The following is a 26,262-nucleotide window of genomic DNA, read 5'->3' on the forward strand; positions in this document are numbered from 1 at the left end:
CAATTTTACTATGGACACCCTTTAATTTCGAAACGAACGAAGCACTATCCGCTCAGCCATGAACTTCTTAACAACTTTTCTGAAGACTCAGACATTCTAGGTCGTCGCGATCAAGAGATGTTCAATTTTAGAATAATTTGTTCAATCAGATTGAGTCCAACTCTGGTGTCACGAACATGATCCTCAGTTGGGTATACTTTTGGTGGACAAGCTTATTGGTGACGGTAGTGTGTATACTCCTTTCGTTGACAAGACTGAATGGAATCAAAACTTTCAAACAGTTGGACTATGGTGTGCAGTGTTGGGAAAATATGGAAAAAATCAAATCTCACCAACGCCCAAGATCACGCTTGATTTTCGTAGACAAAAATCAACTAGTAAACAACTGCGGTTGATTTATCAAGCTGTGATATCGCAGCTCGGAATATCAAGCTAACAAAACTCACCAACTGCAAATCTCACCAAACTGTGGTGAGATTGGTTTTAATGATTTTTGCTTTACACCCGAATGCAACCGAAACTTCCATAATTGCTTACAGCAGTCCCTTTCCGTCTGCCATCGGTGAAGATTAAAAAGAGATAGGAAACTATGCTTTCTCTTTCTAAGAAAGCGATATGCAATGGAATCATTTCTGTTTTGATTCAACTCTCAGCTTGATTTTTGCACGTTGTGAATAGTCTCGCAATATCAAAGGAGCTTGTAAAATCAATATCAAGCATGATATTTTGTACCAATATCACGCGTGATATTGAGAGCGCATAAGAGCGGAAACATATCAATTGATTTCTGATTTTACCAACACTGATGGTGTGTAACACGAACAATATTATGTATATGAAAATATTTGTGACGAAATTAAAATTCATATGCGAATACCTATCTAAAGAACGTAATTTGATTTTTTGTTTCAGTTACCTGAATTCCCCAGAAGAATTAAAAATAAACAAAAGAATAGAATTCTTGAGCATCCTTGATCTAGCTTGCATCTTAAAAGAATGCTTACGAGACGGCATTGATTTATTATCAGTCCAAGCACTTCAGAATAATGCTTGCTCTCCTTTTTTGTTCCTTTGGGTTGTTTCCGTCGATCTTGTTTTCCGTGCTGAGCACCAATGCTACCGACGCTAGGGAGGCAGCTCTCACACCTGGACCCTACCTATCGACCCATCAACTCATGAACCGAGGACCAACGGATTACCGTTTCGAAGGAAAGCGTGATCAGATATGTTATGCCTCAGAAAATCCCGGCGGCGCCGACTGGGATTGAACCCAGGCCTGCTGGGGTGAGAGGTAAGCACGCTTACCACTACACCACCGGCACCGCTTACTTGATCTACTTGAAGGCATCATATTCGAGAGTCGTCTCTTGCACTTTCAATCAGCTGGAGATCATAAAACTAGCTAATCGTCATGAATACATACGGTTATTTGAATAATCTCTGATTCAGCTGACATAGTGAAGAAACATATGAGGGATTATCTGATTGATTAGTTGATTTTATTTATTTATTCGTCAATTAATCAAATCGTAGACTACATATTAACATTAGGACTTATGTTCTATGACTTCGCAGGGTTCTGAAATATATTTTTAATTCTGTTGAGGGCATATTTAGGTCAATCATTTCACAATGATGATTATAAACAGTCATCATCTGATTTACTGGTCTAAATTTAGCGTAATTGGTCCGATGGCGATCTACTGCGAACAACTGTCGATTGCGTAATTGTCGGGAAGGTGCATACAAATTTAACCTTAACAATAGATCAGCTGAGTCAATGCGTTGCGAAATGATATTGTTTAATAAAGAAATCTTTGCGTAATCCCGATGTTCTTTCAATGTTTGAATGCTGACCAGTAAGCAACGTGCTTCATATGACGGGAGAGGAAAAGCCGTCCAACCTAACTTACGTAGTGCATATAATAAAAATTGCTTTTGGATTGACTCTATTCGTTCTTCATGCTTTTTCATATTGGGTGACCAAACAACGCTACAATATTCTAAAATTGACCTCACATAAGCAACGTAAAGTGATTTTATTGTATAAGGATCTTTAAAGTGGAGACCGAAACGTTTTATAAAATTTAGCATATTGCCTGCTCTATGTATTATTGTGTTATAATGGTCCACAAATGTCAATTTAGAATCTAGAATAACACCGAAATCTCTTACATTTTCACATTTTTGTACATTTTCATTACCTAATGTTAAACAAAGATTTTGTTTGTTTAGTTTTCTACTGTACGTTATAAGATTACATTTTTTTATATTTAATTTCAATAGACTTTTACTACACCATCTGTTAAAAACATTTATTTCATTCTGAAGGTTCCATATTAACCTTTTTATTATCCAATTAATACTGTTTTATTTAAAAAAAAAAAGCTTTTAAAATGCTCATGGTGGTTTAAGAATTTATAATATTTTTCAAAGTGGATCGCATTCAACGACAGATTAGATTCATATCTTTAATATCTTTCCGATCAATAATTGTCACTATTGGTCACTTTTTATTGTTTTAAAGTCACTATTTGGTCACATTTTTCATCAAAACTATTGTATATCCCACTACCAGCCCTGCAATTTAATCATTATCTCTAAAGGGTTATTTTGAACACTTTTTTGTTTAAGATAGAGTTTTTATTTAAATAACCGGGAAAACCGGGAATTGAAAAATGGAATTTGAATGGACACCCTGTAGGATATTCTTTACTTTTGGGAACATAAAATCAGCAAACAAATAAAACGAACCATCCTAGCAAAATAGGTTTCCACCCAAAACGTCAATTTGTGTTCACTTTTTAGAAGAAACAAAAATTCGTTAGGCACTTACCAACCTTCTCGGAAAACAGAAAATCAGCAACGATGTTTCTACATAAACTGCGTCTGCTGTTTTCAGTTATTTTTTTCTACAATTACCTAGAACGCCCCGTCGTCGAATGGACGCAAATATTGACCGAACACAACTTCGTCGCATCTGTAATCAAGATTCCATCGTGGCAAATAGAACTTTTGCAACAAACTTCAACAGATTTCACTTTCACTTGGAGCCAAAAGCACGTGGCTCCTTTTCTCCGGGCGGTACGGAGGAATGGCAGCGGAAAAGTTTCAATGGACGCCTCCGCCAACCAACAACGGAAGGATTGAATACCGTTCCACTCCCTCGCTCCGTTTCAAAGTAAAACTTGGCTCTCGCGTGACGCTTGTTGGTCAAAATTAAATACCTAAAACCACCACGCGAAGCGAGCAATCGTAAGGCAGTCCCTTTCTTTAGATGCATTCAGACGACCAGTTCTGAAGATGTTACACTTCTTACGCTTGGGAAGGGTCTTGAAATCGAATGAAAATCCAGAAGCACTGGAACCGAATCTCAGCACGATGGGATTAATTTCCGTTTTTTTGTAAACCCTTGGAAATGTGATGAGAAAAGTTCAGCGAGCACACCGTTACGCTCCGGTTCAAGGCTGGCCGTTTTCGTTTTCACTTTCGGTCCGAACAATTTGGAAAATTTGCCAAACGTCCTGTGCAAAAGTAAATAAAAATTCCTTTCGTTGTTCGGAGACAGGATCGGTTTTTTTCCTTTTCTCTGTTCTTCGATTTGTCAACTGCTTGCTGCCTTGCAGATGCTGAGAGCTGGAAGGGGTAAGGTTGGGGTTGAGAGAAACCGGAGGGAAATGAATTTCTTTTAATTAAAGATCCTACCTCCTGCCATTAACCATTCTCTGGAGAGAGCGTGCAGCGGACGTCGAGTATCGTGTGAAAAATCACCGCCCGTCTGGGCCGAAGTTTTATCTTTTCCAGCTGCTGGCAATGTGAAGAGTAACTTTCGAGCGTAAAAACTACGATTCTTTTATCGAGAAAGTTGGTATAGTAGCAGCCATAAATTTGAACAATTTAAATAAGTTGTGCTCAGACTCCGAACGTGAATGGATCCGTTTGGCTCTCTCTCTCTCTCTCTCACTAAATCTCGCTCGTTGAAACCTGTTGTTCATGGTTTGGATCACAAAACATTTCAAAAGTCTGCTACAGGTACACTCGATAACGTTAAACTCAACAAGCTAATAGCACTCCTTTTCCACTAAACGACGTTAAAGCCCACATAAAAAGCAACTTCAAATTTCGCTGTCGCCTACAACCAACTTTTCAGCAACTAAACTACAATATCAACAAAGCCAATGACAATGCCAACGAGAAAAACAATCGAATCCAAAATCACGACGCGAATTGGTAGCGTGGCGAAAGAGCAAAAGCTCGTTCGATTTTTCCCGCCCATGCAAGCGCAGGGTGAAAAAGCGCCAAATCCCATAAAGTCGAGCAAAAAATTTCTCTCTGCACGAATAAAACTTAATTTTATTCGACATTTATAGTGCAGTTAATGGATTCGAAAGCCCCCGGAACCCGGAAAGTGTGATGACGGCGCGGCGGATTTTTTTTTCATCCACGGACGCTTTTCGGATTCGTTCTGTTTGCATTGCTCTTGCACAGACTGCGCTGTTAGAGTAGCGGACGTCCAACGTCCACAGTGACGACAACGACGACGACGACGGTGGCTGCTCTGAGATAATAGGAAAAGATTTTCCCGGTCTGGCTCGATGGTCACGGCTCTTGTAGTGTCTAGTAAAAACCAATAGTGTATACGGTTGTCCTTTTTGGGATGAGCACTACTTGGAACACGCTGGTAATGGCTTCTGCTTGGCGCCTGGGTAGAGATTGAGGAGTTTTCCCGAAATCGAACTCGGTGGGGATGGAAATGGCGTTTCCTTATGTGGGGAGTGATTCTTTTTTTTTCATTTCCTTGATTTCCAAGTTAGGTCTAGAGGTCTCAGTGGTAAACTACATGTGCGCTTATGTGTAAACACCAGAGGACTTTCGCGTTAATTTCAGGACTAGGCGGACAGTGTTCGACAAATCATCCTTTAAATCTTAAAAATTGCGTCATCCTGAGAGAACAAACTCACATGCGAAACTACACACCAATCTCACGCTTGAAATAATCATGCATTTCCACGCACTTACACCTACAATGCCAGGCATTCATTTTAATCCATGAACTCATGAAATACAGCCTTCTCTCCATACCTGCGGTGGGTGGAACCGTCTCCTTTCATCTCCTCACGCTATTTCTCCGCTGTTGCCTAGAGTATTTCGTGGGGGGGGGGGGGGGCGTGTGCTCAAGCACTTCTCTTTAGCTCAGCTAGCCGGCGTTGCTAACTCGCTGATCATCTCTCCATTTTCGCTGCAGCTCCGACAAAATTTGCGTCACTGCCCTGCTGACGACGCTCCACGTCCTCTCAACCCGGCACATTTCACTGACGACATTTCTCGCGCTAAGGGCCGGCATCTCCATTCGCACTGCCTCAAATCTTGGGCAGTAGAAAACCACGTGCTCCGGCGTTTCGTCTACGTTGCCACACTCCGGACAGAGGGGTGACGTTGTGTGTCCAAAGCGATGCAGGTACTTCCTGAAGCAGCCATGACCAGACAGGAACTGCGTCAAGTGGAAGTTGACTTCTCCATGCTTCCTGTTCACCCAGGTCGAAAGAATCGGTATTAGCCTGTGTGTCCATCTACCGTTCTCCGCTGCGTCCCACTCCTGTTGCCATTTAACCATCGACTCCGTTATCACCATTTTTCGAACTCCTCTGGTATCTCTTCGCATATAGCATTCGGTGTCCTCCGCCAAGGTGATGACGATGGGTATCATACCGGCGATAACGCATACTGCTTCCGTCGAAATTGTTCTGTACGCACTCACGACTCGCATGGCCATGAGGCGGAACGTACTGTTCAATTTTCTTTGGTTCTTCTTCGTTTTCAGCGCTGCATCCCAGGCTGGACCTCCATACCTCAGTATCGACGACGATACACTAGCCAGAAGACGCTTCTTGCTGCTACTTGGTCCAGAATTGTTAGGCATGATTCTGGCTATCGCATTGATGGCCTTCGCCGCCTTCTCACATGCGTAACCGACGTGGCTATTGAAGTTTAGCCGGTCATCGATCATCACTCCAAGATACTTCAGCACGCGCTTTGATGCTATGGCCTTCTCCCCGACGGTAATTTCTGCTCGCTGAACAGCTTTGCAGTTACTGACAAATAGCACTTCCGTTTTGTGGTGGGCTATCTGCAGCTTCGCTCCTTGCATCCAGTTGGAAACCGTGTCGATCGCCTCGGTTGCCAGCATTTCCACCTCTTCCAACGTCTCACCTACTACCGCCAACACGACGTCGTCCGCAAATCCTACGATCTCAACTCCTTTGGGCAACTTCAGCGTTAGCACGCCGTTGTACATCACGTTCCAGAGCGTTGGGCCAAGGATGGAGCCTTGTGGAACACCCGCCGTGATCCGGATTGATTTCTCTCCCATGTCCGTCTCGTAGACTAGAACCCGGTTCTGGAAGTAACTCCTTATAATGCTACACAGGTAATCAGGAACCCTCATTCCATGCAGTGCTTCGGCGATGGCCTCCCAGCTGGCGCTTGATTTCCAAGTTAGGTCTAGAGGTCTCAGTGGTAAACTACATGTGCGGTTATGTGTAAACACCAGAGGACTTTCGCGTTAATTTCAGGACTAGGCGGACAGTGTTCGACAAATCATCCTTTAAATCTTAAAAATTGCGTCATCCTGAGAGAACAAACTCACATGCGAAACTACACACCAATCTCACGCTTGAAATAATCATGCATTTCCACGAACTAACACTTACAACGTCAGGCATTCATTTTAATCCATGAACTCATGAAATACAATCTTCCCTCCATACCTGCGGTGGGTGGTACCGTATCTTTTCCTCTCCTCACGCTATTTCTCCGCTGTCCTTCAACTAATTGAGCTGATTTCTGTAGATGAGTAGTTTATGGTTGACATTAATCACATACAGAAAATCAACGTAATTGGTTGATGGACAACCGAGAAATAGCGGTGGGTGGACGGTACCACCCACCGCATATATGGAGGGAATGCTGTATGCTCATACTTTAATTGATCGCATGCTATGTACGTCTCGTTAATTGTCCATCATAGTTTGTAAAACCAAAAACTGAATTAATCCACCTGCATGAACTTTTTTCATTGGCACCTGTGACAGTGATTTCATCAATGAGAGTTTTTGTAAGGGACCCATTGAATGAAGTTCAGTTTCAGTTCAGAACTTCACCACAGGTGCAAAATCTAAATTTTTATTTTGACTAGATAGAGGTGTGGTGTTTGCAGCAAAGTTTTAGGATATTTTAATATTAAAAACTCTACTGAATATTGCCTGTCTCTATCTGCTCACCTTTTTTTTTTATCTAGTTCGTTTATTTGGATGGCTCAATCGCGTCAGCTTTACGGAGCCAATAATTCATTGTTCATTGTTCTACAAAATTCACTTAATTTTATCTCTAGTAGGAGTTGGGCCGAATACTCGCGGGTTACCCGAGGTTAGAGGGGTACATTATCGAAGGATAGGATCAGGGGAGGAGCTTGGGTCTGTGGTATTGTAGTTTCATCTGAGCGTTGTCGTCAGTATGAACTGTAGTGCGGTTCTAGTTTCGTCTGGAGTTCGACCAGCTATGAGACTCATTGAGACGGTGGGACATATAGCAGATATCACGGGTGCCCGTCTCTGATAGGGATACAGGGTTGTCTTCCTTGGGCCTCGAGGATATTCAATAGTCGTTCTCTGGCGGCGTCATTATCCGTACATTGCCAAACTGCGTGATCGATATCATCGTTACCGTTTCCACATCGACAGATGTTGCTGTCCACGAGGTTTATTCTATGGAGATGCACATCGAGGGATTAGTGGTTGGGCATAAGTCTACTCCTCACGCGAATGAAGTCACGACTCAAGTTCAAGCCTTTAAACCACGCTCTCGAAGAAACATTAGGAATAATTGAATATAACCACCGTCCACGATTTCCAGTGTCCCAATCGGTTTGCCAACTCGAAATGGATTTCTGACGCACTAAATGGTAGAATTCATCGTGTGAAATTTGCCTGTCATAAAAGTCGCCTTCCTGCGCGCCCACCTTTGCGAGAGAGTCCGCCTTCTCATTGCCTGGGATGAGCCATGTGAGGTGACCCATACAAAGGTAACCATATCAAGCTGAACATTGCATTGGGTCTTGAGTAACATTGATCGATTCTCTTCGTCGACTTTCTCATAACCGTTTCTTGCTGTGTTTGTGATATTAGTTGCTTGTTTTATCGATCTGTGTGCTGAAAATACCTGGGAATGTCTAAACATGGCCGTGGGGATACAAAGAGAAAGTCGACGAAGAGAATCTGTCAATGTTATTTAGGACCTAATGCAATGTTCAGCTTGATATATGATCTTTCGACCAGCACACTCATTTGCACCCTTACTTTTGAAAGGAAATACGATGGTTTGAACGACCGAGTAGATTCTCATAAATCGAGCCCAAGAATTTCTCCAAAATTTGCAATTATAAGTATGTTTGTCACTCCGCATTTGATTAGTATTCTGAGAGGGCTTCCAGAAACGGTTCTGGAGAGGTGTTACTCCTGCCAGAACCTCGAAACTCATGTTATGCGTGGAGTGAATACAGCCGAGAGCAATACGCAGACAACGATATTGAATTAGTTCCAATTTTATTAGATGGCATTTTCTTTCCGAGAGAAAGCCGAAAGAGCTGTACTCGAGAACATAGAGGATTGTTGTTTTATAAAGCGTTATGACGTCTCCCGGATGAGCACCCCACCATGTGCCGTAAATTGAACGGAGAAAGATGATCCTCTGTTGACATTTTTGCTTCAAATTCTTAATATGGGTATGATTGAGTAATGTTTTTGCCCAACAGAGCTGCATTTGGGCTGGGTACCGTTTTCGATTTAATACTACCAGTTCAGTTTTCGGCGGCGAGAATTCAATCCCTTAATTCCTAGTCCAATAAGACAAGTTATCTAAAGAACCACGGCATGTGGATCTGATATGGAAACCACACCATCATCTACAAGTTGTCTTAGCGTGCATTGTTCTGCCAAACAGTTGTCGATATCTTCAACAAAAAAATTATAAAGAAGAGGCCTGAGACGAGAAGCTTTGTTGCAGGTCCTTGTAACTAATTCTGGAAGTTGTCAGTTGTCCAAGAGAAAAGTTCATTTGCTTTTCTGACAACAAATTATGCAAGAAACCATTTCAAATTTCAGAAAGTCCACGTCTGTGCAGATAGTCTGACAGAATTTCAATGGAAACTGAATCAAAAGCCCCTTTAATGTCCAAGAATACTGAAGCCTATTGCTTCTTATGCGCAAAGGTCAATTGAATATCTGTTGAAAGCAGCGCTAGACAATCGTTTGTTCCTTTGCTTTTGCGGAAACCGAACTGTGTATTTGATAATTAGTTATTTGAATCGACCTAGTGATCGAGTCTCCAAACGATCATTTTCCTACAATTTCCTAATGCACGAAAGCATAACAATCGGACGGTATGAAATATGGTCAGACGCTGGTTTGCCAGGTTTCCGAATGGGTATTACTTTGATCTGTCTCCATTCAGGCAATACAAATTGAATAAGTCTAGCAAGCGTCGTTTTGCGGTAGCTGGGAGGAGCTGGGCGAGGAGTTGTTCGATCAAAGAAGAGCCATAGAGAATTCCAGCATCGTGAAAGGTCTCCGGACAGACCTTTCTAGCGAAATCGAATATCCATCGATAGGAGTATTCTTCACTCACATTAGAAGATGAGCGGTTACGCATGTTACGAGTCACGTTTCACAAGGTGTTCAATGAGGTTTCTCGTGAGAGTCCCCAAACGAAATTGCGCAAATAACCGCGGGTTTTTTTTTTTGCTTTGATTAATTGTTTCAGCTTTGCCTCAAGCTTTGAATATTCCTCGAAGTATGTGGAGGTTTTGTGTCTACGAAAAGCTTTGAAAGCATCAGATTTTTCTACATTCAATTTTGTGCATTCTTCGTCCCGTCTTCGTGGCTGGTCTCCTTTTGAAGGGTGCACTTGGAAATTTTCTTTTTTGTGCTTCCAGTGATCTTTTGTACATCAAATCGGCGAGGAATCGATATTCTTCCAATGGTGGAAGTGTATCTATCGATTCAACACCGATTGTCACCGCCGTTGCATATTTATGCCTGTCGATGTTCCTAGTAAGATCAAATGGAACTCGAGATGGTTCTGCAGAGTGAGGATCATACTTAATTGAAATGATGATTGGCAAATGATCACTACCATGGGGATCATTGCTAACCTTCCTCAGACAATGATAGCGATCTTGAACACAACCCAAGTAACATTTTACGTTTTATGAAATACTACAAGGCTTATATAAAACAACATTCATAAAACCCTGGTCAAGACGGTTTTGCTTTTATTACATCCACCAACACCTCATTAAGACTAGATTCTGCCTAGTTGGCCCACCCCGAAGAAGGTTTTGAAGGGCATATTTTCGAGGCACTTCAAGATTGATTTGCTGCAAAAAGGTTATACGACGAAAGCATTGAAAACCATTTGAAATCCTTATCAAAACTACAATAAAAGCTAGCGGCGTCGGTGGTGTAGTGGTAAGCGTGATTACCTCTCACCCCAGCAGGCCTGGGTGCAATCCCAGTCGGCGCCGCCGGAATGTTCTGAGGCATAACATCTCTGATCACCTTCGGAAAGTAAAGCCGTACCAAGTAACACATAAAACATCTTTTTGAAAAATAATTGGAACGGCTTGTTATATAAATGTATTATAAGTGATGCAAAAAACATCCCACGTTATATATGAGGTTTATATATGTTTTCTTCATACTTCCTCGATTCAACATTTTCCAAAAGAGTTTTATTTTGCTTTCATCTTTAAATGTTATTTAAACGTGCATCTTACTGTTATAATACCACTATAAAACTTGTCGTATACAAAATCAATCTTAGTTGAATTTATAAAGTTCTTGAAGAGATTCTGAACTTTCCAGATTTATGTAAACATTGACGGCGCCATTGAGCTGGACTGTCTCTTCACGCAGTGATTGACAGTTTCTTATGAGGTATTTGGAGGTTTGTTATAAAGAAAGTTGAAAACACTTTTTTATGACATCTCATAAATTAATACAACTGAAAATGTGCAGGTTGTCTTATAAGGAGTTGAAATTTTTTTTAAATAACACTCTGGCAATTAGATGTGCTGCTAACAAAACATCTTTATGACGGTTCGAAAGCGTGCTGCACGAGAATATAATTTTTATGCCATTGGCAAGAACATGATAGATACTTATAAAAAACCTCTCATCAAGCAAAGTTGGTCTAGTTGGTGATCGAGTCCCATGCTCAGTTTTTTTTTTGTTATTGTTTTTTTTTGCCGCTGCTTTTTATGATGTTTCCAAAACATGTTATAAGACCAGTATTTAGTTGTATAAGCTCCGCGTCTTGCGCTTTTTAGGTTATATAAATGTATTAAATGACGTATATTAAAGTATTATTGATTCTTTACGTAAATCATTAAAAAGTATTTTCAACTTCTTTATGACAAGCCGTGTTGCTTGGGTGGTCCCCGGTTCATGAGTTGATGAGTCGATAGGTAGGGTTCAGTTGTGGAAGCTGCCTCCCTGGCGACGGTAGCATTGGTGCTCAGCACGGAAAACAAGATCGACGGAAAACAAACCAAGGAAGAAAAAAATACAATAAAAGCCATTTGGTATCAATAGCTGTGCGCTTTGCCTTTGACGCTTGCTAACCGCACTGAAAATAAAGCATCAATCAAGATAAAAAGGGATACATAAATATCATGAGATCTCGCCAAATTCATTGTTCAAAAAGGAATATTTCAAAAATCTTCATAAATTTCCTCATCTAATGTGAGAGAATTACCAAAATTATCAAAGCAGTTCTCATTTTGTGGTCTATTTTTAGGTGACCGATTAAATCTAATGTGAAATGGGCTTCGAAAGATCGAAAAAAATGAGTCCGCCTTCAGAAATCGTTGATTTTACTTATTATTTTTAATTTAGGAAACAACGTAAAGTTGTGTCAATCATTGCGTCAAAAATGCAAAATGTTTCAATTTAGCTTTAATGAAGATAATTTGGAGACTGAATTGTATTTATCTGCTTGATCCTATTCCGTTTAGTTTAATGAAGGCATTAATAGTGCCTGGAAAAAGTTAAACGTCAAAATCTGTAAACATTTCGATAGTTTTGTTGCGTGATCATTGCACCGAGCTTCTACTCCTGCATTGGATCAACAAGTTGCTTGACATCCTCAATAAGGATGATTATCATCCATTGGAAGCAGTTAATCAGGAAGTGTACATGTATAACTTGGAACAGGTGGAGGCTCAATCGTTCCCAAAAAGTTGTGCGCTGGCTGGGATTTGTTGACACAGGGGGAGAGGTAGCTCATCGATTCTTCCGGTTCGCCTCCTAGCATCGTGCTATAAGGTACCAGGCGATAACCAGGGTAGTTGATCGATAGCTCGATGACGTCATTTCGTTGACGTCTGCAATGGGAAATTCTCATAGCAGGCGTTGATGATGGGACGTTGTCGAGTTGTTGAATAGCAACTATCGTGGTAACTCTCCGATTACCTGTCTATCTGCCAAATTTGGAAAGACGTCTGCATTGAATTGTCTCATATAATAATATTCCGCCCACTATATCACAAGAAATTGCGAGTAGCTGAGTGGAATGGAGATAAGTTAAGCATTGGGTACAGGACCAAGTCTCCCCTGGGTGGTGCCAAAAGATGAGCGCAATATAATCATCAAGTTGCCATAAGGCACGGAATGAGACTATTGCATGGCTGGGTAGTCAAAGTCTTCCATTCGTTAGTCATTTCAGGTGGATTAGAACAGGTTTAGGTTTAGGGTGGGCGTTGGCCAGATTTGGATTTTTCAGATGTAATCCTGGATAGGACCCTGTCATTGAACGTCGCGTTAAAGTGGAACTTAATGAAGGCCTAAGTACTTTTTCGTAGTTTTTAGTTTTCGGATTTGAAAGATCGTCGGTTACAGTGGCCTGCTTACTGAGCAGAAAAATGCGGTCCCAGGTCCTTACATATCAAAGAGATTTATGGTAAAATCGCTTGTGTATCGTGTATTTTGCGAAACTCGTTGTTGTCGTAGGTTCCGGGTTTGAATGGATACACAAATTTGAGCAACGGTATTATGTGATATGAGGGGCTCGGTGGCCTTAGAGCAACCGTTTTTGCTTACTTAGCAGAACATTATGAGTCTAATCTCAGGCCCATCCACATTCAAGATTCGTCAATCGTTTTATTTGTTAATATGACTACATCGTAATAACAGCAACTCGGTGATTAAAAAGGTGCTCGTCTGCCTAGTGGCTAACGTTTTTCCTTACTGAACAGAAGACCGTGGGTTTAGTCCCAAGCTCCTTCGCGTTATATGATCGTTAGGACATCAATTCAGCTTATCGTTTACCAAAACGAACCCTGCTGCAAACCCAACCCTCTTATCCAGCATCCCAGTGATTCCTCGTGGAAGTGCAGAGGTGTTCTCGGCTTCCATCAAAGCGAGTGTCATGTCAACACAATCCTTCCCATTCCTTTCTTGACCTGTGTTCGGGCGCGGCCGGCGCTGGTATTGCCTAATTTAAGATCACCAGTTTTTACACATTGAGGATGATTGCTAGTCCCAAGCATCGTCTATTGGTTCTCTGTGTAATTACAGCTGATCTGGCAGTAACAGAGTAGCAACCGTGGGCGGTCAATCAAGCTCAAGCTCAAGCTGGCTGGGATTTGTTGGCACAGTTGACCCTTTCGCCGAATCAAGCCACTGCTATGGTTTGGGAGGGAAGTCAGTTTCCAGCTGACTGACAGCTTCTGAAGTTTCCTATCGCCAGTTTTCCGCAATCCCAGTTTGGCACTGATGCATGTTATTCGAATCATCATCGAAACGCGATTTCTAGAGAAGGTTGGTCTGTGTTTATTCAGATCGTAACGCAAACGCCATTGGCAACATTTTGGGTATTCCCATCAATTTTAAGCGTCTAACTTGAACCGCATTCACTCACTTTCCTCAGTCGGCTGTTCTGTCATTGTTGACCGGGTTAGTCAGAGCTGCTGGACCTCCCAGGAAGTTCTGTTATTGGAGTCCTTTTCCTTTCCGTGGACAGCAGCGCTATAATTATTCCTCCTACTATCGCTAGTATTATTATTCGACTATCCCTTGGCATTTCCTAGTGATTCTTCCTTTAAAAGCTCCATTCGATTTTTTTTTGCTGTCGGCGGATCCATATTTTTAATTTAGTTTGTAAACAGTAGGGAGTTTTGTGATATACTTTATTGACACCAAAAAGCAGCAATATATTATTTTTGTTTCCGTTTGAAACCGAACGGTTTTATAATTGCTTTTATAATGATAAAATACCTTTATAGAGTATTTTGTCGTGGCATCAATGAAAATATACCGAGCAGGTTTATGATTGACTAACTGAATAGTTTTATTCAGGGATAGAGGGCTGCTTTAAATTCATTTTTAACCAGACCCGTTTTGATTTTAAAAGGTTTTAAAACAGAAAAATGCTGAACTACTGACCAAGATGTGTTGCACTTTTAAATGCTGTATTTAAACTTAAAAGATTGCTTATTGCCATTATAAATCAACAATAAATCAGTGTGAAAGCCAAAAGGCTGCTAAATTATTACTTGGGAAGGCTAGGTCGAGTCGGCTTTCTCGTGCCGGAGGTTTTGCTATACGTATCGCTTCAACAGCGTTTAAAATAGTAAAGTTGAAATCGTCTCATAAATCGTAAAAAAAACCACTCTATTGTCATCGTATAGATCGCCCCATCCAGTACCATGGTGGTTCATATCACCCAGAATTAAAACTGGGGATGAAAGAATCGAAACTAGATTCCAGAGTTGACTACGGCTAATGGAGGTTCTTGGTGGAACGTATACCTAAGCTAAGCAGCGATTTTTATTCTTCACATTTATTTGGCAAGCGACGATTTCGACGCCTGATAGAGCAGGAAGTGAAATTTTGTTAAAAGGGTAACACATTCTTGCTGCAGCCAGGGATTAGATCAGCAGGAGCCTTCGGTTTTGTTTTTTTCAACCCCATTACCCTGGGGATTTGGCAATCTTTTGGACTTTAGTGGTGACTTTAGTTTACTTACGGCACACTTTCGGGGAGGGAATTTTCTTTTTTGAAGGTGCGTGTACCGCCGTAGAATCACCCTCATCGGATAAGTCAGAGTCCAATTCTTCAGCTGACAAAATCAAAAATTGGTTTTCATCTTGGACGGCTGATGCAACCTTTACCATTTGTGCATATGACTGCTTGGAGCGTCCAGAGATTGAACGCTACACTTTATTGGAGAGCTGCTTGTACATCGGGCACTCCTGCAAGGGGTGACGATTCTCGCCACAGTAAGCGCATTTTACTGATTCTTTGTGGCAAGAATCCTCTTTGAGGTTTTCACCACTTTTGCCACAACGAGTTTCGTTGCCGCAATGCCTGGAATATATTGTTGAAAATATCGACGGAAATTTGGACGAAACTTCTGTCGTGTGGGGTACACTACGATCTCTCACTGTCTACAATCTCTCGCTGAATACGATCTCTCAGTTCTCCACAATATATAGGCTGTTCCATGATCTCTCGACTTTTGACGATCTCTCACTTTCCTTACAATCTCTCGCTTTGTATACCATTTGTTGCGATCTTTACGATCTATAAACATATATGCTTTTTCGCTACTTTAGTAATCTCTTGCTTTATAAGATTGGTTGTATTTCTACGATCAGCATAATGTTAATCAAATTGTTATCGCTTGAAATTTAACAAAATATCTTATTATGGAATCAAAGTTAATATGATTTTAAAGTTCATTATCTAAACAGCTGTTTCAACCTGAAACTAAAAATAAAATATTTGGAGATACTTATCATCAATATCAGACTTAAAGTGAACATTTCATACAGAGATGGAAGTATAGAATTGTTAGTTCCGTTATAGGACAGCAGCGTGAAAATTGCACAAAGAAAGTAGAAAGCGAGCAAAGGACAATTTTGAGGAAGATGCGAATCGAATCAATCACTCCCTTTATCAAACTCATTCGCTGATGAGGGACGTTAAAGGGTGTTTCAAAACCACCGACTACATGCTTACGTCAGATAGTGACTTGAGGGAAGCCCCCCTTACCGCCCCTCATCAACGGATGAGTTTCGTAAAGGGAATGCTCGGTCCGATTCGTACCTTCCTCAAAATATTCCTTTGCTCGCATTCTACTTTCTATATGCAATTTTCAGACTGTAATATAATAACGAAATCCATTTTTACACAACTGATAGAACTGTCTGCAAGAAGCTCTCCATTTGACTCCATAATAATTACATTTCAAAACAGAATTGTTCAACATTAAGATGTTCGGAATTTGTAATTGAGTCGTTTTGAGAAAAACGATAAACACGAAAAGTATCAAATGGCAGTTGGAACAAAGGTCTCCGTCTGACGCTCTGCTGAAGAAAATATCCTTTTCCAAGAGAAGCCATCCAATGATGAACACGATAAACAACAGAGGGCCATTGTCCAAACCAAGAGTGTACTCATACATATACACACACGCGCGCATACACTCATGGATATGATGATGACCCTGTTTCACGTTGGAGTCAATTCAATACCATACACCAGCAGACTTGCCTACCGCAAGTCATAAATAGAAGGACTGCAGACTGATGGCCATTAATGCAACTATATGATGCACTATGAAGGTCTCGATTGTCCGTTCTTAGAACAAACACTGCTGCACAGTATGGGAAGATAAATACCGACGTGTTTCCATTTCCATCCTTCTCGATAAGAGCGAACAAAAGGAGCAAAAATACTTTACTCTTTCTGAGAGTAGATTCAATCCCATTATCCGACGACGGTTGGTCAGTTCTTCCACTGCTGGCTTCGAAGACTCGAGTATGGTGAACTACAAACAATGTCCAGGTATCTACGTGGGCGTGGGCGGGCGCGAAAGGATTGAGCAAACGAGTGGGCTGGGGCCAGGAGCAAAACCAATTTCCCATTGTGTTCGCGAAGTATGAGCAATTTTCAATTACCGGACGACGACGACGACGGTCGTGGCTTTCTATACCTAACGCCAAGCGCAAGTGTGCTGAGAACTCGGAGAAAGGCTTTCGTCGCTTTCAATTACATTTAATCCGAAACATCGCTTGACTCGCCGGTCGGCGATCCAAAAGGTCAATCAAAGAGAGATAGCAGCAACTGACCGGAGCCCAGTTGATCACTTGGGAACGTAATTTAATGACACACGATATGATGGTGCGAGATTGGTTTTTCGCTTTTGTTGAAATCGAGTTCCTTTCTCCAATAGGAGGACGAAATCGGATTTCAAATTGAATTTCAACTTACTACCAGTCCCGGACCAACCCAGGGCACGACGGTTCAAGGTTTTTCAATTAGTTGAACAAGCTGGAATTTGCCACTTTGATGTTAGATTTGCCAAGAACAGCAATTAAATTCAGTGGCTTCCGTGTTGGAGTCGGTTCCAAACAAATATTTAAATACGTGAATACATTTGCCGACATCACAACTTCTCACCCGCAAAGGGTTCCTTAATTAAGTTATTAACGAAATGTTTGCTTTTAATTGCTTCTGCGATCTGCCTCTTTTATGATCTTGAGGTACCAATTCCCGGACCCATTTCAGATCTCTGCTAACGATGATCGTTTTTGGTTTTGTTTTCCTCGGGCCTTCGTGAGCTAATCGTTTCTCGTTCATGTGCATGTGTTTGTGGGAGTGCGCGAGTATTAATTGTTTCTCTCTTTATTTCTCTCGTTTCAGATCCTCGATGCCAGCTATCATAGCAGTCCATCATTCCAAACATCCGCCATGATTGTGCTGTGTTCAGTGCTACTATTGTTAGTCATTTTTATATCGTCGTTACTAGTGTGGAAGTAAGTAGACCTTGAATAGATTATAGTTTAATTTTTTTTTTTGGTTTTATTTCTAAGGTGAAACTTGGTGTTCTCTTTATGAGTTTTTACACTTTTAATGACGTCGCCTGAAGTGTTCCGAAACAAGCGGATATAGCGCTACCTAAATTCGAGTATAGGAAGATTGTATGGGACTTGTGCTGCTCTGAGTTAAGATAATCATTTAACTGGATAAGGATCAGACACAGTTTGTTCTACTCTTGGCGTGATCAGTTATCATCTTTAGGACAGAGAAAAGCTACGAAATGGCATAACGTTATCTAAATAAAATTAACACCTGAGAAAACATGGAATTGCTTTAAAGGGAAGTGTACTGCTCCGAAAAAAAAATTGCGTTTAGATTTTCTTTTAAATTTTGGAAAAAGATATTAAAAATCTAAACACATTTTTTTGTAATTTTCCAAAGAAAATTCAGGTAAAAAAATATTTTTTTAAGTCATCACGGCATAAAGTTGGACTCAAAAAACCACAAAATATCGACTTTTTGGTTTTGTTGAGAGTCCAATTTTTTTTCATGATGAGATAGAAGCAATATGTTTAAATGTAGTTTTTGTCAGGAATTTAAGGAAGAAACTGATTTTCTTGGATCTTTGATAATTTTTTCCATTATTTTTAGAAAAATAAAAACGTGCCAAACCCAAATTTTTATTTTCGGGCCGGTAAACTTCCTCTTACGGTGATACGGCACGTCATGCAACAATGGCTGTCCTACAATCATTAAATAAACGTGTTTTGGTATGCGTACGAAAGGCATCTTCCTACAAAACAGTAAATTACTAATTACATACCTTAAAAAATGGGCCCGAATAGTATGAATAAGATCTGGATACATATTTTAATTAATTCACACATTGGTAATATTTGCATTAAAAAGTACGATCAGCCGAATTTGTTCTGCCTAGGGCATGAAATTTCAATAACTGTTTTCACTAGCTTTCACTTCTCAGAACCGCACTAAAAACAATTACGACACGTGCTTCTACAAGCACTTTCAAGTTAATTCATTTTAAAAACGATATTTACTTAAATAATATCATTTGCATCGTTAAAAACGCGAGCCACGAATAATTTTGCAAGCTGAAACTGTTTTGTTTACCTTTTTTCTACACACCGCATTACGAAGGTGTGCGTACGAATCATTTATCATCGTATCCAGGGCAAGGTTGCAAAGACTCATTTCAGCTAAAATAATGTTTTTCGGAATAATAAAACCAAAAGATGGTATGATGGCATGTTTTACTTGTAACTTACAAGAGGAGGTTACAAAGTATGCGTTGGAAACATAAAACCTGCAAATTTTGCTTTCTATGAGTCACAATCAGCGATTTGCTGATCGCTGAGTGAGTGAGTGAGTGAGTGAGTGAGTGAGTTTGTGAAAAATCGCTGATTGTGACTCTCATGAAGTGAAATAAACAGGTGTAATATGTCAAACACATTTTTTGCAACCTCTTCTTGTATCCTACCAATTCAAAATTTGATCATGGCATCTAATTATTTCATAATTTAGAAAAACATTGTTTTAGCTGAAAAGAGTATTTGCAACCTTGATCCAGGGTTGTCGATTTAATTGAAACAAAGTGTGAACAAACAATGCTTTTATTGCTTTTTAAAGTGCTTAAACTGTGTTCAATGTAGAACCCATTACAAATAAATGTTTAAAACAATTTCTTATTTTGTTTCTCAAGACAAAAAATTAAAGTAAATGATCCTAGTATTCCTCTAAAGAAAACATATGTGTCGTTCTGATTGCACTGCTAAGAGATGAACTAGCCTATGGCTAAAAATCTCTCTAATAAAGAAAAAAAAAAGAAAAAAAAAATGATTGCACTGCTCGAAGCCATCAGCTGATATGCAAAAGGCGGCAAAAGGATGATTCAAAAACAAACACACACGATAAGAAAAAATATCCACCGACCCGTTCATTTTTGCCTACTTTTGACTTTGAGTATAATCACGTTGAGTATAATCATATTCACCTACTTTTGGGTACAACTAACTATTTTTGGGTAGAAGCGAATTGTCAATTCCATACTAATTGAATACAATCAAATGAAAAGTCTTCGATCCACATTACCTACTTTTGGCCTGCAATATAATGCCGAGATTTGTAAAATTGAGTCCTTTGGGATCTTTTTTCTTACCGTGTACCTGGAAGTTGAAGATCTGGAATCACTTTTGGACAGGTCGTATGTAACCAAAGTGTACAAAATGTGATGTTGAATCAATTAACTATTATGATGACTTGACATGTTGGTGTTGGTGGCAAGGCGTATAATTATTTTCTTTATAGGAATGGGTGTCCTGGGAGGTGGTAGGTCGATAATATTGGCAAATGGAATAGAAATGTAGTGATAGTCTCTGTTACACCTTCGACCTAATAATAACGAACTCTAGCAGCTATGTTTACGGTCGTTGCGGTAGTGCATGATGTACACTTACACCACTACAGCATCGATGATAATCAATTCACTGACATATAGAAAGGAGAGAAAAAAATCAAAAAAAGCGTGACGTATCGTATCACCTTAAATTCTGTTTTACGCTTCTAATTGTTGGTTTGACTTCTTTCAAAAAATTACAAATAAATCAAAGAAATATATAGTAGTAGTAAAAAAGCTTACTCTGCATGAGGGCAAAATCGGAAAATGAAAATCGCATGAAAACAGAATTAAGTGTATCAGAGATGAGTATCCGTACATCCACGCGTCACCGGTACAAAACGTGTATCACGGTGTGTATATGGAGCAACTTTATAACAAAAAAAAAATAAGCATAGCTAAATCTAGCACCTTTTGACGTAGGATAACGTCTTTCGGAAAAAATATTGGGGGTGCAATTAAAAAAAAACAATCGCAAGATCGACCGCGTTACGAAAAGTGGTCAGGTTTTGACCGTTTATAAGAAATTTTGCTAAGAATCTGTTAAAATGAACACTTTATCAATTTTCAATTGGTCAAAATTACACAAACGTCCAACTGTTGATCAAAATTATCACCTATTGCCTGCAAAAAGCGCTCACCGTGTGTGGTGGTGTTCGGCATGCTTGGCATGCACAGTTGTACACACCAACTGCTCATTTGTTAATAACTTTTCACGCAGTTGTTGAAATTTGTTTTTCTTCAAAGTAATTGATAGATTAGGATCATAGTTTACTATAGACATGCAAAGAGTAAGAGTAAATCTTAATATTTGAATCAACATCAATGAATTTTTACACTTAAAGTCCTAGATGTGCATCGAGCATTTCTCACTTCATTTTTACAAAGCAAAATCAAATACAGTTTATTATTAGAATTTAAATCTACTTTTTGTAACGCATCTATAACAAGCTTAAACTCTATTCTATCTACTGCTTCAAAAAGAATTATGTTTCGTCAACGGTGTGCAAAGTTATTAGCAAATGAGCAGTTCGTGACCAAAACTGTGTATGCCAAGCATGGTGTCCAGTCGGTCGTCACCAGCAGCAGCAGCAGCAGTGCTTTCGGCGCGTGGCGTTGAAGATTGTTCTTTAGTACACAACGCTTCTCACGCGCAGCATGTTGCAGCCCACATGAGCGTCCATTCACCGAAGAAGAGGAAGAAACCGCGCCGCTACTGATCGAATTCAGTAGCTCTTCGTGAGCCGGTGTGGACCATCTTTGCCAAGCGCATCACCCTCGTTCTAAACAACATACAGCTCGCCAGCCTCATCCGTGTTGAACACCCTAATAGCTCAGCATTACTCAACCATCACGACAAAACGGTTCTTTTCAGGATCACCATCAATTATTGTTGTTTAAGAGTTAATTTTCACTGAACGTTCGCTCGGCTTGCTGCCAGCCACATCACCCCCAAAAGCTCTTCGATAATGTACCCAGCAACAGAACTTTTGTGGTCAAATGCGTTACAGTATTGAGGTGGTACATAAAAATTCTCGCAATGACCGAATACCACTTGTCAATTAACCAGAAAAACTTTGAATTAAGGTAATGTTTTCTCCAGGACTCTAGAAAAAAGCAAAAAAAAATATATATTGATTGATCACGAATATCTCGAATTGGAAAATTTTAGCAAGACATTCCTCCTATCAATTTACGCTTTTTTATTATCTATTGAATAAACCAAGCGTTTTGTGCGTTGTGTGCACGAAAATGCTTAATTTTGTTATCAGAAAACGTTCCTGTGATGGGAAAAAGTGATTATAACATGACATGATATAACATGATTTCATAATTCCGAAAAACAATTTTTTATAGCGAGTGATTGGAAGCAACCCTGAAAAGCGTATACAAGCAACCTCATGTTAGACGAAAAGTTATGACATTCATATGTGTTGTTCATAAGTTGAGCCTTATGAAATTCTTAAGTCTATTTTCCTCAGTGTATACTTACTTACTTAAGGGTCCTGTGCACCACCAGCGGTGCAAAGGGCCAACGTGAAAGACTTCCATCCTGGGCGGCTGCTCGCTTTTGCCTTGACCTGGGCCCAGGTCAGATTTCTATCGACTTGCTTAATTTCCTTATTGAGGCTCCGCCGCCATGAGCCCCTGGGTCTGCTTCTGTTGCGATGTCCTGCCGGATTCCAATCCAGCGCTTGCTTGCAGATTTCGTTTCCGCCCCGTCGAAGTGTGTGGCCGACCCACCTCCACTTTCGCTTTCGAATTTCTGTTGCTATCGGCTTCTGATCACATCGACGATGGAGCTCGGCATTCGAGATCTAGTTGTGAGGCCACCAGGCACGAATTATATACCACAGGCATCGGTTGATGAAGACCTGCAGCTTTTGAGTGTTCTCCGCTGATACACACCACGTCTCGCTGGCGTATAACAACACAGATTTCACGTTCGAGTTGAAAATTCGGATTTTGGTGCGTTTCGTAAACGCGCATAGGCAGCCCTAGCCTTCTTGATTCGTGCACCTATGTCGCTCTTGGTCCCGCCGTCCGACGCTATTTGGCTGCCAAGATATTGGAAACTTTCGACCTTCTCCACTGCTTGCCCCGCTACCGTAAAGTTGGAAGGGTTGCCCGTGTTGATATCCAATGATTTGGTCTTGTTGACGTTGATGGTGAGACCCGCCGCAGAGGAGCGTTCGGCTAGGTCATTGAGCTTACTCTGCATATCAGAGCGCCGTTTTGCTAGTAGAGCAACATCATCAGCCAAATCGAAGTCGTTGAGATGCTCCATGGTGATAGGCTGCCAAAGCAGCCCACGGTTCGGTACACGGTCAATTGCACCTACCATGATCTCGTCGATTACGATGAGAAACAGTAGCGGTGATAGTATACATCCTTGTCTCACACCACCGATTACCCGGATAGGGTTGGACAAGGCTCCGTTATGCAGAACTCTGCACGTGAAAGCCTCATACTGCGCTTCGTTGAGGTTGACGATTTTATCCGGGACTCCCTTGCGTCTCAGGGCGTCCCACAGATTCTCGTGATTGAGGCGGTCGAAAGCTTTTTCGTAGTCAATGAATACCAAATAAAGGGACTCTTGGAATTCATTGACCTGCTCCAGGATGATGCGGAGCGTGACAATATGGTCCACACAAGATCTTCCGGCACGGAATCCTGCCTGCTGCCGTCGGAGAGTCGCGTCGATCTTCTCCTGTATCCGATTCAGGATAACTTTGCACAGAACTTTGAGAACAATACACAGTAACATGATGCCTCGCCAATTGTCGCACACAGTCAGATCCCCCTTCTTTGGGACCTTCACTAAGATGCCCTGCATCCAGTCGGCCGGAAAAGTCGCGGTGTCCCAGGTATTACAGAATAGTTGATGCAACATTTGTGCGGATAGCATGGGGTCAGCTTTGAACATCTCTGCTGATATGCGATCGACCCCTGGAGCCTTGTTGGATTTCATGCTTCGGATAGCTGCTTCAATCTCCTGCAGTGAAGGGGTATTCGGAATTGCCGCACCCTAGGCGGATCATGCCGAGATGTTGATGGCTGGTTGGCCGTCGAAACTTGAAGAAGTTGTTCGAAGTGCTCAAACCAGCGTTTCAGCTGGTCAGTGGGGTCGGTAAGCAATTGTCCAGTCGTGTCCTTCACTGGCATCCTCGGGTTCATCCTTGCTCCACTCAGGCGTCGTGAGATATCGTAGAGGAGGCGTATATCGCCAGTGTTTGCGGCTTTCTCCCCTTCGTCGGCCAGGGAGTTCAGCCACGCTCGCTTGTCCCGTCTGCAAGAGCGCTTGACTTCCTTCTCTAGAGCCGAGTACCGTTGACGGGCTTCGTTCTTGGCTCCTCTGGTTCTCGCCCGCTCTATCGCGGCTTTTGCTTCTCTACGCTCCTCAATCTTGAGCCAGGTTTCATCTGTGATCCACTCTTTCCTCTGGGTGCGCAGCTCACCCAAGTTGTTCTCGCTTGTTTCTATAAAGGCATTCTTGATGGCCGTCCATTGTTCTTCTACGCTGCCACCTTCTGGAACGTCCGCAGCTTGAGTCTCAAGTTCATGAACAAAAGACCTTTTACCGCTGGATCTTCAAGTCGGCGTGTGTTGAACCGCCGCCCGAGTCTCTCCTCCCGTCGCTGGATCCGCGCCATGCATAGGCGGATTTCACCGATTAGAAGGTGATGGTCAGACGCGATGTCGGCGCTGCGTTTATTCCGGACATCAAGAAGGCTCCGTCTCCATTTTCGGCTGATGCAGATGTGGTCGATCTGATTCTCGGTATGTCCATCACGGGAAACCCACGTGACTTTGTGCACTGGCCGATGGGGGAAGAGCGAGCCCCCGATCACCATGTCGTTATTGCCACAAAATTCTGCAAACAGCTCACCGTTCTCGCTCATTTCGCCGAGACCATGGCGTCCCATGACACGCTCGTAGTCCGTGTTGTCGGAGCCGATGTTCGCATTGAAGTCGCCAGTGTAGATCTTGATGTCACCCTTTGGAACCTTATCCACGACGGCATTCAGTTGAGTGTAAAAATTCTCCTTGTCCTGTAGCTCGGCAGCATCGGTTGGCGCATAACATTGGATTATGGTAAGGTTACGAACCCGTGTTCTAAATCTGGCAACGATTATCCTCTCATTAACAGGCTCCCCCCTCAGTGTATCATTTCTGGTATTTCAGCGGCAGCCTGTTTTAATCCTTTTTGTGTGATGGCGATGAACCGATTATTTCAGCGCTGCCAACATTGAAAAACAGTCTCTCCACGTCACCGATATTAACACATTAACTGATCATCCTTGCCTTAAATTCCTGTTAAACGCACCATCTCAACCCAAGTAGGAATAACGGAAATCCTTCAACTTTAGAGCTTTCATTCAAAATCCCCACAATTCAATCATGTTCACCACCATGTGGGAGTGTTCTAATCGAGATCTAATCGATTTTCAGTATTTTCACACCGCTCCACGTGGAGATTACCGGTTCGGAAGCTTATCCCATCTAGAACAAAAAAAACACTCAACTGGAACCAAATTCTCGCCTCAATTGAGCCACGCAGCCTACGCCGCCCAGATGACCTGACAAACTGCGACTGGGACTGAAAAAAAGAAAAACTTTTCAATTGATTGACTCCAGCCTGTGAAACTCTAAATCCGGCTCTCATTGGAACGCGAAAATTCATTTATTTCAATTAATTGGGTTCGCGAGCGCTGGCAGTGCCTCGTGAGTGCAAAAGTCGCAGGAGATATCGGTGACATTGAGATAGGTCAGAGCTTCCTGCTGCACCCTTCCACGCAAGTACGTCGCAGCATTCAGCCAGTTCCAGTGTATGGCCAATTATGATAAATTTGTGCCATTTAAATTAAATTTTAATTGACACTTTGTCCTGTGAGCTGATGGACAATCGGCGTGAGGTAGTTTCAATTTGGAAGCATATCGAAAAACGAGCGAGTGTGCGAATGAGAGTTGGTTTTTCGGGAGCGGAAATCGGCAATGAATAATTGGATTTCTCGGTACCCGGAATTATTGGGGCGAGCCGGGGTCATTTGGATTGCGTAATGAATTGATTCAACACGCTGACACCGAGATCGAATTTGGACAGCTGTTGAAGTTCGCGTCCTATTTATGGCCGAATCGGCATTTCGATGCATAAAAACATTGAATGAATTTCAGAGTAAGCTGGGCTGCCATTCGGCATAATTACTCATCATCAATTAAATTTTGTTCCCTCCCCGTCTCCTCTATTTGGAAATGTGTCTATGAAAAAATGCATACAAATCGGAAAGTCAGATATTTTGTCTTTTACAAAACACAATGCCGAAATGGGTCAAAAGCGCGAAATTGTCGGAAGAGAACGCAAGAGCGCCCAAACTGAATTTCGATCTTTCCATTTTGCAAGCAGGTGTTATGAGGTGACAATTTTCACACTTTTAAACTCTTTTTTTGGTCTGATTTGGTGTTTCAGCG

The 26,262-nt window shown here is 41.4% G+C and overlaps 1 protein-coding gene across 1 annotated transcript in view; it reads left to right on the forward strand.

Moving 5' to 3' along the window:
* Positions 1 to 26,262, forward strand: part of pxb — a 315,174-nt gene that overhangs the window by 16,206 nt on the left and 272,706 nt on the right. The window contains exon 3 of the mRNA XM_065223345.1: positions 17,763 to 17,875. Coding sequence (XP_065079417.1) covers positions 17,763 to 17,875 — 113 coding nt within the window. The remainder of the gene's footprint in view (positions 1 to 17,762; positions 17,876 to 26,262) is intronic.

The sequence above is a fragment of the Ochlerotatus camptorhynchus genome, unplaced genomic scaffold (genome assembly GCF_037179485.1).
Source record: "Ochlerotatus camptorhynchus isolate MF236.1 unplaced genomic scaffold, CSIRO-AGI_Acam_v1.1 ptg000191l, whole genome shotgun sequence".
NCBI lineage: Eukaryota > Metazoa > Arthropoda > Insecta > Diptera > Culicidae > Ochlerotatus > Ochlerotatus camptorhynchus.